At 41.3% G+C, this 16,327-nt stretch overlaps 1 protein-coding gene across 2 annotated transcripts; it reads right to left on the reverse strand.

The window, feature by feature from the left end:
• Window positions 1-996: 996 nt before the first annotated feature.
• On the reverse strand, window positions 997-15,573 carry PRDX4 (peroxiredoxin 4). 2 transcript variants are annotated; one of them, XM_072137995.1, is made up of 8 exons: window positions 15,275-15,573; window positions 12,194-12,311; window positions 10,618-10,734; window positions 8,989-9,111; window positions 4,537-4,667; window positions 3,423-3,457; window positions 3,165-3,211; window positions 997-1,131 (listed from the first exon to the last, which is right to left on the reverse strand). In XM_072137995.1, the coding sequence occupies exons 1-8, from the start codon at window positions 15,570-15,572 to the stop codon at window positions 1,128-1,130; spliced, it is 873 nt and encodes a 290-aa protein (XP_071994096.1). In that variant the 5' UTR covers window position 15,573; the 3' UTR covers window positions 997-1,127. The 2 variants fall into 2 exon arrangements, with proteins under 2 accessions (XP_071994096.1, XP_071994095.1); XM_072137994.1 differs by lacking the exon at window positions 3,165-3,211 and having other exon boundaries at window positions 15,275-15,567.
• Between the last annotated feature and the right edge of the window lie 754 nt (window positions 15,574-16,327).

Here is a 16,327-nt window from a genome sequence, read left to right on the forward strand (position 1 = left end):
CAAATGGCAGCCCAGCACTGGAGACCCCAAGTGGAGCCCAGAGCTCGGACGAGGGATTGCTGGGGAGGACAAGCACCCCGAGAGGTACGAGATCCATACCTCCCCCCCCCCCCCCCCCCCCAGAGGAGAGAGAGAGGATTTACTCTCAACCCTATCCCCTGTAGGGACAGGAAAACACTGGTGGGAGGTTGGGGGAGGGCCTTTTAATACTCTCAATTTCCTGTCCCTACAGAGGAAGGGGAAGCAACCTCCAGGGGGCCGTCATGGGGGACGAAATGGAAAATAAAGATTGAATACTGTTTTTAACCATATTCACCGAGGCATCCTTGACTACACGGAGTTCGGACAGCTGGATTTTTTCTATTGTTTGTACTGGACTTAGAGCAAAGTTTGTCTGTGCTGAAGAACTTCAGAGCCCTTGAATTAGCTGTGCTGTGCGGTGAGCTGACCTTTTTCTTTTCTGTATCTCATAAAACACTATTCCATTTCAGCGCACTTCTGCTACTACGGTCCTGGTACCTTGGGAGCTCTGGGCAGTAGCTCTGGCTTCAGTGCTGACGCACACTCGAAGAGAGGCACTCCCATCGGCGTGGAAGCCAAAGCTACTGTGCATGCACAGAGCTCCAAGGAAGCTAGGACCGTGGCAACAAGCACGCTGAGGACACATTGATAGGTAGGATCTCAGAGGCCACTAGGAATGCTGTACCTCCCACATTCCAGAGAAGCCCACCACCCCCCATCATAAGATTAGGTAAAGAGAAATAAGGGTTCAGATGGTTACAAGAAACCTACCATCAGATCTGCCTTAATAGACTTATGATGGCAGGTTTCCTTTGCTTTTGAACCTATGAATTAAACCTGTGTAATAGTAAAAATTGAAGACAAACAAGTGTAAAAATGCAAGATTGAACTACACAATACCGGTTTAGTCCAAGTAATATACAGAAGAATTGAATGGCTGGTAATTTGTAATAAAGAGACAAGAAGCATACAATATTAACAAAATTCACAGAATTTTAATGATCTTTATAAACCAGCTGTTACAAGTACTGATCCATGCTTCTTCAAACAATACAAATGTCAGTGTTGCTTGTCAAAATATTTCAGTTTTCCAGCAGGGTCAGGAATTATCTATTGGAAAAAAAAAATAGTAATAGTGAGTCAATAAGAACAGGTATTTGTGCCACTTCATCATATTGCAACCCTAACCCAGTGGTGTGAAAGCACACCACACAGAGGACAGCTGCAAGAACATTTATGGCCAGCTTGACCTTTTTTCACAAACTTCTAAACAGTAAAGCGCTATCAGTTTTTTGCTCCCCTATTTGCCGGCTGCAGCAGTACTCCAAAAAGAGGTGAGCAGGGACTCGTTGCTGGCCTCACACTGATTAGATATTTATGTCCTGAGAATTGGCAAGGAAGAAATAACCTGCAAAGGTCTTTAAACCCATAGAAGCTAAGACTTAATGACCACTTTTTTTTTGCAGGACCAGTACACCATAACTGTGATACATAAAGCTTTCTGAATAACCTATTAACCTTTTTTGTGGGAGGAACAAACTAAAAACTGACAAATCCGTCAAGGAAATCTACCATCAAAATCAAGCATGATAAAACTAGGAACAATTACTCATCTAGGCACCATGACTGTGGTAATCTACTTATATTTGTTATCTGTGGCTGCATTCCTTCTAAAATAAACTTTTAAATTTATGCCAATGTGCCAGAAGGACTCTCGGGGTGATACCAGAGCCCCTCCGTGATGCAGTTTCACAGGCTTTTTACACTGTCTCCCCTCCCTCTGACTGATATAAGCCCAGGGCAGCAGAGGAAGTTTATGCACATGAGATGAGGAGGAAGTGTTCCTGCACAGTGTAACAGCCTGTGAAGCTACTGCACAGGGAGAGTCTGCTCTTCTGACTCATTAGCATAATAATTTTAAAAGTTGATTTTAGAAGGGAGGAGGCCATGGGTAACAAATAACATTACCAATGTCCGAGTGCCTGGATCTATGAGCAAGTGGTCTTTGTTTATCATGCTGGATAAAAATCAGTGATACCAAATATATAAGGGTTTTTATATGTTTAAAAGACATTTTGACAACAAAATAATTTCTCATCGATTATGTGTTGCTACGTACTAAGGACCTCAACTTTATTTTTTGGTCAATGTAATCATATTACGCCTTAGTTTTAGTGGAAAGACAGTAGAAGGTTATGTGATTATTTTTATTCGGGGGACGGGGGTCTTTGCAGTTCCTGCAATACTAAAAAGGTCTACATTTTATTATGCAAGTCAAAAATAAAGTGAGAGAATTATAAATTGTGCAGTAATAGGTTGTTTCAGTTAGTAGGCATTCATTCAAGACCTGGGGTCTCTAAGGTTCCGGGCTGCCATGACAACATTTGACATCCAGTGATTGAATTTACAGTGGAATCTAAATGGTTAAATTGCTATCAGAGTTTACACTGACCACTGCCATTAAAGCAGGAGGCTGGCGGTGTGTCAGTGACAAACTCCTACCCTGATCACGCTGAGTAAAGACTCTGTGCCTGTACAACCACCAGACCCAAGTGTACATCCATATGCAGCACCTCAATGACACTTCTGGAAGTACAGTTACACCCATTCACGTGTTAATTTAATATAATGCTGTATACAAGGCAAAGCTGAGGAATTTACTACAAGCTGTTTTATTCCAGATTAACACAGAAATTGCACTTTGTACAATAGGCTCCCTAGTTATAAATGTATTCATGTATTTTGGGGGCGAGGAGGAAGCAGGGGGAAGAGGTTCTGTCTGTGCAGGGAATTTAGGGTCCATTGTAAAAGGTAAACTAAGCTCCAAGCATTATTTCCTGATTTATAACCAAACTGTAAAACCAGAGAGGGGCACTATAGAGTTTGTAACATCCTCCCATAATAATTCAATGCAGAAGTTCCACCTTGTTCTATACTTCCTATGAGAGGTATACATCGGACATTACAAACGGTTATTGCACTTTGTACTCAAGTGCAACTGATCAAACCATAAGGGTTTACCAATGAATATTGACCCAGTTTATGTCAAACACGATACATGTGACTTGTGCCAGGATCTTTGCACATGCCCCAAATAGATAGCACAGGCTAAAATTAACTATGTGCTACATATGGCTACTTACAGGTCCTGTTTTGGCCACCAAGCTTTCATAGCATCCTCAGGTCTGATCTAAGTTAACCAAATAAAGGTGGCACTGAGACAGAATTTATATACATACAGATCAAAGTGATTGTCTAGCACAAGAGCTGGCACACGGTGGCAGAACGGTTCTGAAGCAGCAGATTGATAGAATTACTCTTGATGTGCAGTAGTTTGGAAATATGCATAAAGCCAATAAGCAAATAATCAGAACAACTTTACGATAGGCGTTTATACTTACAGTCTCACTACCGGGTTTCCACCCTGCAGGGCACACTAAAAAAGGAAAATTACACAGGCTTATTATTTATTTATGTCAAGATAATCAAAATTAAAAAGTAGGAAGACCATTAAACATGGAGATTTAGATGGAGGAAATCCGAACACTACTTAGACAATGCAAATGTTCAACTTTGAGCGCTGCCATGATTTTTGGGTGCCAAAACCACCTGTGGGATTTATCAGGTGTATGAGAAGTCTCCCCCCCTATATGCCAGGGGGATATATGCCAGTGTAGTTAATCTGATACAACACTGATCTGTTAGTAGTGATGTAATGATGGGTCACAGTTATGTATATAGAGGTCATAGTGCAGGGAGGGGGAGGAAAAGCTGTGACATCATCCATTGTCGGTAATTTTTAATTTAATAAATAGGTATTGCAAAAAGGTTTCACGTCACTAACTGTAATCTTGAATGGGAGGGGGAGGTTGCATCATATACATTTTAAGAAAATTTTCTGCGCAACAAATTTTACTTCTCAGTGACATTATTATTTCATGCCGTGTACTGGAATAAAATTCCAAATGTGGTAAAATTGAGAAAAACTGCATGTGTGTCACTTTCTTGTAGGCTGAGTTTTTACGACTTTCACTGTGCGCTCCAAATAACAACTCTGCTTTATTCTTTGATTCGGTGTGATTACGGCGATACCAAAATTATAGCTTTTAGGGTTTTTTTTTACATTTTTAAACTTTTTTTTTTTTTTTACCATTTCTTAGATGCTCTTTGGTACATTATTCCTACCATATACTGCAATACTAATGGCTCATTGTAACGAAGCTGTAGAAACCAAACAGCCTGGTGTCGCCGCCCTCCGATGACGTTCAAGGCAGTGAAGATTGGAACTAAGATGCCAGTACTGTTCTGTATTTATAATGCCACGGCAGCATCGGCAGGGTTAATAACCGTGATTGATGCTGGAACCGATTGCGGGCATTAGCTGCAATATGCAGCAAACCCCACCTCTGTATGAAGAGGGCTCAGCCCATAAAGGGGTTAAAAATTTTGTTCACTATCTAAACAACTCTAGCCACATCACCTGATTCATAAGCTATAGATAAAACCATTACTTACCTTCTCCGTGTTTGTCTGTATATTGGAATGCTTGAACAAGACGAAGAGTTTCATCTACAGATCGGCCAACAGGTAGGTCATTCATAGTAATCTGACGAAGAACTCCCTTGTCATCAATTATAAAAAGTCCTCTGTTAAGATAAAACATATTTTAATCATTACATCAATAATCATTAACCCCTTAAGGACACTTTGCCATTTTGCAGCTTAAGGCACAGTCCCATTTTTTGGATTCTGACCTGCGTCGCTTTATATGGTTATAACTTTTGAACGCTGTTACTTATCAAAAAGATTGAGATTGTTTGTTTTTCCCCACATGTTCTACTTCATTTTAGTGGTAAATTTTGGCTGATAAGTTTTGCGTTTATTTACAAAAAAAAAATAAAAAATATGATGAATTTTTAGAAAAGTTTGCCATTTTTGAAATTCGAAGTCATGCGTTTTTAGGCAGATAGATTTACCACCTAAATAAGTTGCTGAATAACATTTCCCATTAGTCTACTTTACATTTTCACCATTTTTGAAATGTCTGGATAATTTATTTTGACGTCACGCGGCTTACAAATAGAATATCGCTTTTCTGGATTTTCAGAATTGACTATTTTGCGGATAAATACAGTTTTGAATGAAATTTACATATTTAGAATCAAAACCCCCTATATAATCAACCCAATTTCAAATCTGCACCCCTCAAGCTATCAGAAACAGATTTTACGAAGATTGTTAACCCCTTGAGATCTTCATAGTAATTGAATCAAAATGGAGGCAAAATTTAGAATGGTCAAATTGTGTCAGTTATACGTTCATTTAGCCCTAAAATTTACACATTTCCAAAAGATAAAAATACAAAACCTACCATACAATTTGTTCTACAATTTTTCCTGAGTACAAAGACCCCCCACATGTGGCTGTGACTTGTTTTATGGGGGCACAGCGAGGTGCAGAAGGGAAGGAGCACCCTGCAGCTGCCAGGATTTTACTTTCCTCATTGGCCTCTTTTGTAGGCTATAAAATTTTCGCTTTTGCGTTATTTGGGGCCATGTGACGGCATTTTTTTTTGCGGGACAAGATGCCTTTTCCAGTGTTACCATTTTGGGGTTGGCATCACCTATTGTTGAAAATTTAGGAACTTCTTTTTGAGAGCAGGAGTAGAAAAGCATCAATTCTCTACTGTTTTTTTTACTTTTCTTTTTTAGTGTTCACCGTATGGACTAATAATCATTTTATCTTTATTCTATGGGTCGATACGATTACGGGGATATCAGACATGAATATATTTTCTTACGTTTTACTAAATTTGTCAAATAAAACCCTAATGTGGGGAAAAAAAATCTATCATTTTTGTATTGCCGTCTTCCAAGTGGCATAACATTGTTACGTTTTTGGTTACGGAGCTGATTGATGGCTTGTTTTTTGCGTGACATGTTGTACGTTGCACCAGTATCATTCTAGAGTACATATGTTTTTTTGATCACTTTTTATAGCATTTTTTGTGGGATTGAATAGGTAAAAATCTTAATTTTTGGAGGGTTTATAACAGTTTTCTTTTACGGCGTTCATTGTGCGGGTTCAATAATTATTTATTTTTATTCTATGGGTTGTTACGGACGCAGTGATACTATGTATGTGGGGTTTGTGTTATGATTTAGACTTTTTTTTAGTTATATGTGTCTCTATGTTTTGGGGCCTTTGGGCATTTTTAGTGATTTATTACTTTATTGAATATTTTTTTTTTTTTTTTACTTTTTCCCTTTTTCCACCATGGGAAATGAACAAGCAATCATCTGATTGCTTGTTCATGATAATATCCTGCAATACTCATGTATTGCAGGGCATTAGCAGTGTCAGCCTATGCACTTGCATAGGCTGGCACTCTGCCAGTAAAATGACGTCACAAACCGGTGCCCCCCGAAAACCATTCGGGGGGAGTGGGGGGGGGGCGGATCGTGTGGGAAAGACACCCCAGACGCATGTTAGATGCCGCGGTCGCGCTGACCGCGGCATTTAACGGGTTAAGCACCCTGTTACACTGAGGTGCCGGCTATCAGTCACAGCCGGCACCCAGTGTTTCCCGATGTCGGTTCGGCTCAAATCTTGAGCTGAACCGGCATCGACTCAGCGTCCGATATATCGGACGCTGAGCACCAAGTTGCTGAGCGTTAACAGGTTAAAGTGTTCCTTTTGTTTCTTGTTAAACTGCTTTGTGGTCAACAACTAGCATAGTACCCAGCATATACAGGACTAATTTCACATCAGAAATTAAATAGGTTTTCCAGTCACAACAAGATGGATCGGCCCCCTCCGATCAGAAAGTTAGCCCCCCTGGACAGAACTTATAACCAATTTCAGAAAGTCCCCTAAATGAACCCCTAAGGCAGTGATGGCGAACCTTTTGAAGAGTGAGTGCCCAAACGACAACAAAAACCCACTTATTTATTTCAAAGTGCCAACATGGCAATTTAAGCAATAACTTATTGCTTACTGCTTTGTCAAAGCTACTGGCGTCCTGAGGACATCAGTACAGTAGAAAGAGGAGAAATTCAGATTATTATTGTAGTGTCCCTCCAGGGTCCCCTGTACAGGAACAATGTAGGGCCCATGGCAGGAGCTCAACTTATAGTCCAGCACTGTCCTGTGTGGCCTGGGACAACAGGAGGAGGCCTTGGGTCCTGTCTTATTAACTCTATGCTGAGGACCTGGGTGCCCACATAGAGGGCTCTGAGTGCCACCTCTGGCACCTGTGCCATAGGTTCGCCACCACTGCCCTAAGGAATGAAGGGCATTTACATTTGCTTGTCCTGAGCTACATTCACTTCTGTGGAACTTCATGCAGCCCTGTAAGCCACTGTAATGTCCCATAAAAGTAAATCAAGCCATCAAGGCACCATGCCTTTAAAGCGTATTTTCTGTTCTGAAAGTGTTTGACAAAAATCTCTCACCAGAGGTGAAGTGGGTGGGGACTAATGTCTGTCAGTCTATGCTCTGAAGCTGAGGCCAGTTAGCTTGCCCACAGACCTCATGATGCCTTGTGTGCTCTCTCAAAGTAATTTAACATTAAATCCATTTAGTTTCCCACAAGTAAATCCACTGAACAGTGCACAGTCAGGATGTATATGGTGACAGCTTCCATCACATGATTTCTACCATTTATTAAATGTTCTTTGCTCCTCCATAAGTAAACCAGTTACATGAAGGGTATAGCCTGTGTTGTGAGCACTAAGGGTTAATAGCTTATTTGGACAGAGCCGATACTGCCGATGACAAGGAGGGGGAAGGGAGGAGCATAAGGAGAGAAGAGAGAGATGAAAACCTGTAGAATCAGACTGGATGGAGGGACTGATAGGGAACAGGGGAGATTTTGTACCTCACTGTTCTGTACAGGGGACACCTGCATTCACACATCCAGCTCTGCTTCAGAAACAAAGTAAACAAAGGGCTTATTGTTTTACATTCCAAGAGCTATTGATTTGTGGAGAAAAAAAAAACCTTTACAGTGACGCTTTAAAGGGTATTTCCACGAAGACAATTTCCTATATGTACTCAGGATAACAAAATAACACACACATTCTCCAATTCACTGTTACTAACAAAAATACAGCACTTCACATATACAAGTCCAACCTGTCTCCATCAGTCCCGCTGTACACAATATCAGTTGCCCCTAGACACGACCCTGTAATTTCTGACTTAGGGTCGGGGGCTGCCATCTTGGATTTGTATGTGACAACGTGCAGATGAGATTTCTGTGTCTTTTTGCTCTGAGCCTGTAGCCACGCCCCCTGCAGGGAGCTCAAAGACACTCACTGATTCACTTCCTGCCAGCACATCATGAGCAAAGTGGAGCTGCAAACTACAAGGATCTAAGTGATCCGGGGGCAGGGGGCGGTACATATCTGTGAGATGTAACAAAGCTCACAATGTAAGTCTGTCAGCCACTGTATAATAGGCATCTCATGCAACTCTTATCTGTCTCGTCTCTTCTTCTATTTGTTAGTGTGTTATTACAATGTCAGAATCCAGATGAAAGTGTATATGCACCTGTAGCCTGCTAATGTCAACCCACAGAACTAGATTGAGAATACAGTAATGTGTCTGCTTAGAGAGTCTCCGCCCACACCCTGGGATTTTTCACTTATCATCCTATGGAATGATAGGAGCTAAACAGCAATAACATTGTAAAGTATGGGGTTAAAATGATGTTTATTGTGTCAAAATCATTAGGGGATTGTGATGTGCCAATTTTCTTTTGTGGGAAAACCCCTTTAATATAAAGAGGAGAAATCTGCACAGATGCAAATGTAGAATTTTTTTTAGGTTTTTCACAGCATTGTGGGCTAGCAAATTTTCAGGGACCCCCACGGAGAATAATTTCCTCTTGGACCGGCCATATTGTAGACATATTGGGAACCTTGCCACAATATACTAGCACCTGAAATATAAATCACTACAAACCTGAGAGTGTGACCTTGGTCCTCCAAATATACACCATAGTCTTTAGAAATCTGATGAGTCAAGTCAGAAAGGAGAGGAATTTTCATTGGCCCAAGCCCTCCTTGTTTTCGTGGTGTGTTAATCCTATAGAGGGGAGAAAAAAAAAAAAAAGAACATATATATGACTATTCATCATGTATCACGTTGATTTAGTTGCAGACTAAGTATTATTTAAAAAACCCTATTCTTTCCATTAGTGTCAATTAGTTTCTGGTTTTCATTACTTTACACTTTATATAAAATATAATATTTTAATATTGTTTCTCTTTCTTTGGCCACTAGAGGTCACATAGAAACTAAGAAATGTAGAATCAGAGCAAGCTCCGAATGAAAAAGAAAATGGAAAACAGATACAAATAAATAACGTACCTTTACATAAAAAGCAATGTAAAAATTATGGTGGAAAGGAGTCCACCTGGGTGGCGTGTAATTACTCTTCCTTACACACCACCCCCAACCGCCAATCTCATGTGGCCAGCCCCATGGATTGGGGGAAGTGCAAGATAGTGAGTATGGGAGTGAGTGCCAGACTTGGACGCCCCCATCTACTTGCAGAGTTCATTTTATGAGGCAAATACACATTTTTTCTGAGTGGTTTTGAATGTGAAAGCATAGGGAAATTAAAATCCACAACAAAAAAAAATACTGATGTAGGTTTATTCTGGAAATTTGTTCCATCAAGCAAATAAACAAAAAAAAAAAAATCCTTGTCAATTCACACAAGCTTTTCTGCAATCATATGGAGTGCAATTAGCATTAAAGCTCCCCCCCCCTAAGATGAGGGGTAAGTATCCAATAGTGAAATTTATAACTACAAGGGATCCCCAAGGCCCCCCACTATGAATGGAGCAAAGCGAAGTGCGTGATCTTCACTTTTAATTATGGGACTTATTGAGTGCTGGACTCGGCCAAATTTTTAAGTCTCAACAGTTTGCAATTGAGTTATTGTCAGCTATATGCACTACTACTCCAGGTGGGAGGGGGAGCACTAGGATCTCTACTTTGGAGTAGGTTGCACCTACACGGTTTCTTAGCAGACAGTGGGGCTGACACCCAGGTGGAAACCTGAAATTGAAAACCATAATCCCCTGACCCTTGCTAGACCTATTTGCTTAGTAGGTTAGGGAAATTTGCGGGGGGTCCATCTCCCTTTGAAGTGGGCCTTTGCGGAACTGTATCCTGTCCCCTTTGTACACTTGGGTGAGAGCACAATCTCTACTTTTAAGAAGAAAAGGCAATAAGAAATTAGGGGGACAGAAAACCCGAGTTAACTGCAATGCCTTGCAAACTGCCAAGCATTGAGATAATCAAGGGCCGGTGGTGGAGTGGGCCAGCGAAGGGCATTACTGTCCCAAGAACTATCCAGACTATCTAGGGTACGTTCAACTGGCACGTACACAAGCCTCAATGTATCATGCATTGCTGGAGGCAGGCGCACAGTAAATCTCCCCATTAACCACCCCCTCCCCCCCAACCAATCTAAATTTTTGTTACTGAACAAGAGAAGGTGGAGGAGGACTTTTTAAGCAACCTCATGAATATTACAAATTACAGTTCAAGCTGACAACATACAACCACAATGATACAAACCATGCCAAGTGTGTGAATTGAGAGTCCACAGAACAAGCTACAACCTCAGTATTTATGGATTTAAATTCCTCCATTCGGTCCGAAAAAGCAATAATTTCAGTAGGACACACAAATGTGCTAGGGAAAAAAAATAAAATGAGAAAAAACTGTATTAAGTGTGGAGAAAAGTGATTAAAGAGAAACTGTAGAAACTAAGAAACATAGCATGCCTGTGCAAATACACATCCTAACACCCTCTACATTTTATACGGGGTATGACCCATATTTTTAAAGAGAACCTGTCATCAGGAAGGTGCACATCATACAGATGCACAACAAAGGCATATTTTGAATCAAGATACCAGAGGCTATTGGAACCTGTCATGTAAAAAATGACCTTCCTGATGACAGGTTTCTGCATTCTCCTACAAGAGAAGACACAGGTTTATTTTAAAGTTAAAGAGCATTTCAGCCAGTGTTTCCTGTGCATATGTTCTATTCACACAACATGGATCTCTAATGAGGATCTTTGTATGGCCACTTTCACACTACCTAATTTTTTTGTTTGTATGCTACCCATACTGTACCGTTTCGGAGCAGGTAGCACATAGCCACATTCATTTCAATGGGCAATAAAATAAAAACCTCAACGAATTTGGAGCAAGGCCTTTCAGGTGCAAATTAATCCAGATTTCTGGTGTAGACCGAAAAATCTAACAGACAGTAGAGCTCTAAAGACAAAGGGGTAGATAGAAGTGTCTAAAAACTGCTGCAAGGAGGTTCCCATTTATAAATCCCCCACTGAGGCACATATAGTCTATAATATGTTACTATATTAATGTAATAATATGTACACATTTTATAAACCAGTTCTATTCAGTCCTTCAATATGAAGCCAAGCCCTGGTGTGAGGAGACACCAGCTTTTACCCCACAACACTCAGGTAGGATATGAAATATCCTTTCTAGACCTCACTTTTATATTAAAACTCAGTTTACCTATTTAAAAAAAAAATAAAGTCTTCAAAGAAGCCCATTCTGAAGTGATGCTCCTCTTCCAGCCTCTAGGAGCAACTCATCAGATCTCAGGCCAATTATGACTCTTCCCTGACTATTTGCATAGGACTTTGGAGTTTTTTCTGTTTTTAAATAGGTAGAATGAGATTTCACATAAATGAGGCAATGCTAGAAAGGATATTTCATACCCTGCCTAAGGGGGCTGTTCAGTGATGTAATGCACATCTCACCAGGTCCTTAAAAACCCATAGATTTTGGAAAGACATTCTGGACATGCCTCAATATATACAGGCAAGTTGAATTTGTATGCAAGTCAAAACTGGATATTTTAGAATTGTTGATCCAGACAAAAAAAAATTGCCCCAGTGACAATTGGAATTTCTACATTTTTTGCTGTAATAGGACCAAGGATTATCAACAAAGCTTCATTACAGACACCTTACAGCTGATCATTGCAGCCTAAGACTATAGAGAGCTTCACCAGAGGTCACAGTCTTCAACTAGGGTTCGTCCAAGTTGGGTGTCCTTAAGTAGAGGACCATTTGTATATAGATACTCATAACCCAAAAAGAGATACTTACAAATCAAGAGGGTAAAAGAAGAAAACTAGATATTTTCCTCTATAATCTGTAAGCTTTAATTCCTTGAATTCTCCATTTATGACTGCGGTTCCCTCAAAGTATGGAGCTGGCTTGGAAACTAAAAATAGATAAAGACAAAAAGAAAAACCACACACACACACATTAGAAAACTCCTCTAATCCCCCCCCAAAAAAAAATTTTTTTAATTTTTCCATTCAGAGTTGTTTGGGGGCTTATTTTGTGAGACAGATATTTAAGGGAACCTGTCACCACATTTTTCACAAATACAGCTAGTGGCAGGTTCCCATGTGGTGACAGGTTAATTTAAAGAACATTTACCATCAAATTTACTGATGGTAGACTGCCATCATCTAACTGCTCATTACCCTGTACAGGGGAAAGCAGTTTTTTAATGGCTCTGGGACTGCTTGAATATTAACTACAATATCAACTTTATAAAAAATATGCTAAGGAGCCTTAGGAACTCCAGACAACACTACCAGAGCTCCTCTAGGTTCCGTCAAGCGGTAATTTATTCACGCCCCCCACTTGTCCATCCCTCTTGAGCCACAGCCAGCCAATGACGTCAGCCGGCTGTCTGCAAGTTGTGCGCATGCGAGAGAACACCACGTGGTGGAGCCCAAGGCTCATTAACATATTTTTATAAAGCAAATTTTTTTTAGTATTCCCAAAATTATTGAAAAACTGTGCCTTCCCCTAGACAAGGTAAGGAGCAATTAGGCGAGGGCGGTCTACCATTAGTAAATCTGATGACAGATGTCCTTTAGTTCCTAATGTCACCATTTAGTATGAGGAGCAAGTAAAGAACGCAAAATTAGTGTAACACAGGGGTAAAAGTTATAACGATATGCACAATTATTGCAGGTTCAATTTTTTTCACTGTGCAGTAAAAATGACAACCTCTTATATCCAGGTCACTATAGCAACAAATGCCACATTTATGCAACTTTGAAACAATTCCAACTTCTCTAAACAATTATAAAAATGACCATATTCTAACCCCAATAGGATTTTTAGATTTCCATGTATGGAATCATTTTTTGGCCAATTTTGAACTATGAACTGGGGACTTTGCAAAAAAATTAACTAAAATTGAGCAAAGCAGATTCTGGCATTTTGACTTTTTCCACCTACAGGGTTTACCATTGGGATGAACATTTTTATATTTTAATAGACAAGGCATTTTTTGTGATTATTCACAAATATTTGGGTTTTTTTTCCATACTATAATATGGCCATAATATTATCAGTTGCTCAGATGATACTAAACATGAAGAGGTGCACATCCGTTGTTTTACCTGCAGTTATAGCTATAGCTTTGTATTACGTGTCCTTAGCTGCAGGCCAGTGATAACACTAGTGAACAAACATGGGAAGTACACAGAGGCTGGGAAACAGCACTCCCCAAACAGATGCCTCTACTAATCCCCTACAGCCGGGAAGTAAGATTTCTCCTTACAAAGACTTTGCCATCTAATGCTGCCTTGCAGGCATGTGAAAACTTATAGCTATTGGCACTCCACTGAGATTCTGGAAAAATATGCAAATAAGTGTACCAAGATGGTATAAGGAAAAACATGCATTTTGTAGCTACCTTTTAAGGCAGCCCCCTAGACATCGAGCATAACCTTCAGGTACTGACACTTCAGCCACATGCCCCACATCAATACACATTACACCAGTGTTACTTTAGATATCTTACACGGCCCCTCTGCTTCATGACATGGAGTTCAAGTTCATGCAAATACTTCCAGCTTTCTAATTAAATTCTTTTTTGCAACTTACCCTAATTGTAATCTCTTAAATCATGAGGCAGTAACATGTGAGCAGACACTGAATCAGCAGCGATCTCTAGCAGCGATCTCATATATAGATACAGAATATGATCAGTATATAACGATAAGTTTCTCAACATTGCATAGGGTGTTCAGCGACTGCAGCATTGTACCTCCCATCAGAGCTATAGCTCCCTCCATTTCAAATGTATTTAAAGGGGTTCTCCAAAGGATGAAATACATGGCTGCCTTCTTCCAAAAACAGCAACACACCTGACCATGGGTGAGTTGTGTGTTATTGCAGTTGAGCTGCAATACCTGCACAAACCACGGTCAGGTATGGCGCCGTTTTTGGAAAAAAGCAGCCATGTATTTCAAACTTAGGAGAACCCCTTTATGATATTTAGATCACCTGATGACCCATTTTTGTGGGGCCTATACAATGTAATCAGCCAACAATGAAAACTTAAGTACCACTTGCGTCCAGAAGCTGAGATCCAGGAGCTTGGACAGTAATTGGTTACATACAAAGAATCAATGAGCCTATGGGCAGATTCCTCCCGTGACATGTTTTGTCGAGTTTTTAAATGCAACCAAAAGGCAAGTTTGGAGGGAGTTTGGCAAAACAGCGTGGGAAACACGTATGCGATTTGGACAAACCCCTTCCACTTACATATTGGATGCGTTTAAAAACACATCATGGGGATCCGCCCTGTGGGTGTACAGATCTAGTATGTACTACTTCCTATGGTGCTGTTCACACATGTAATAATATTTCAGCTCTATTAAAGTAGCAGAAAAAAAAGCACCAATGGACCCAACTGAAAATAAGGGGTCCCATAGGTATCTGTCATTTTTGTAAAAAAATAAAAGCACTAGAAGACACTGTGCATTCCTGAAGGAATAAATGACAGATGTTCACCCCAAACTGTTGACTACAAGCCATTAGTAAATGAATATATACAGCACATGATTTTTCCTCCAGTGACAGGATAACCATTATGGATGGACCCCAATATAGGTTGATTTGGGTCTATTCTATTGCTCTGCTCACAGCTCTGCATCTCACCATGACAAGTGTGAACAGAGCCTTGCAAGGTTCGTCCACAGCATATATAGTATAATAAATAATGTACTACACAAGATGAAACAACTACTAGGGAGAGGCCCCCTATACCGTGGCGCGGCACTGGCCGCCAATTTGAACTTGAGCGCCTGCACCAATAGGAGCAGCACAGCTCAGCGGTACCGCATGCGCTGCCGCGTCTCTGCTCTGGACACCCACTTTTTGCTTTGCTGAGATGCAGGGAGTGGTCGGACACCGGCACGCGGGTGGCCTCCCCGGGGTACACCTGCCCCCCGGCATAGAAGTGACACTCTCCGTCCTGACCCCCTCTGCCGGGCCGCGCCTGCTCCTTGTCTTCTGCCGCGTGACAGCGGCCGGCCAGAGCTTGGAGCAAGATCACACAGAGCGCCAGGAAGACGCCGGGCCTGGAGAGCGGAGCCGCCATTGTGTGCGGGAGCTGCTGCAGAACAGACACGTAGTGCACTGCCGGGATGTGCAGGGCGGGGGCGGGAGACATAAGGGGAGGGCTCCCGGTAACCCCGCCCACCTACAGCTCCCCTAGACTCTCCAGTCTGTGGAATATAGTTCATGGTTATTTATTGTTAGGGCAGTCTGGAGTCACTTCCCACATATATGAGACAAAAATCAAGCTTCTTTGGGAATGAAGGATGGGTCCTTTTAATCTGCGGTTTTAGGACCCTTTGAGGACTTTCAAAGAACCCATTGGTGGATTAAGTGTCCCATGGGCCCTGGGCTGTTCATACAACTAGGGCACCCCCAGCAACCAAACCAACATGTGCCCAGATGTAAGACATTAAAGGGAACCTGTCATCAGAAATTGTTCTAATGAACTACAACCAGTATATTGTCAAGCAGCGTAACACTTTCTAGTCTTTGTTTCTTTCATGGCTCAGTGTGGTGGCATTAATCAGAAAATCAACTTTGAAGTGAAATATAAATTGTAGTGATGGTTGGTTCCGCACAAAGAGCCAGCTCATTCAAGTGAACACTAAATGTGGCTCACTAAACCCTGCCCATAAACGGCTCACCATGCCTTCTTTAAAGGGGTTATCCGGGTTTAAATTTTTTTTTTATGTCCGGGCTGGGGAAGGCTAGTTAAACATAATAAACATGTACTTACCCCCTCCGGCGCCGCCGATGTCCCGCGCCGCAGTCCCTTCGATCCGTGCCCCTGTTTGTTTACAGGGGCACGGAAGCCGCGGACAGGGAGCTTCCAGTCCAGGATGTGGCCGGCCGGAAGCTCCCTTGTGC

This window comes from Engystomops pustulosus, chromosome 2, assembly GCF_040894005.1.
Source record: "Engystomops pustulosus chromosome 2, aEngPut4.maternal, whole genome shotgun sequence".
In the NCBI taxonomy this organism is placed as follows: Eukaryota; Metazoa; Chordata; class Amphibia; order Anura; family Leptodactylidae; genus Engystomops; species Engystomops pustulosus.

Excerpts from the sequence above, each read along its gene's own strand:
- PRDX4 (XM_072137995.1), bottom strand. The coding sequence starts at position 15,572 with ATGTCTCCCGCCCCCGCCCTGCACATCCCGGCAGTGCACTACGTGTCT. Across the intron at positions 12,312-15,274 it reads GCATCTCAGCAAAGCAAAAA|TTTCCAAGCCAGCTCCATAC; the intron begins GTGGGTGTCCAG and ends ATCTATTTTTAG. Across the intron at positions 10,735-12,193 it reads TTCTTTTACCCTCTTGATTT|CACATTTGTGTGTCCTACTG; the intron begins GTAAGTATCTCT and ends TTTTTTCCCTAG.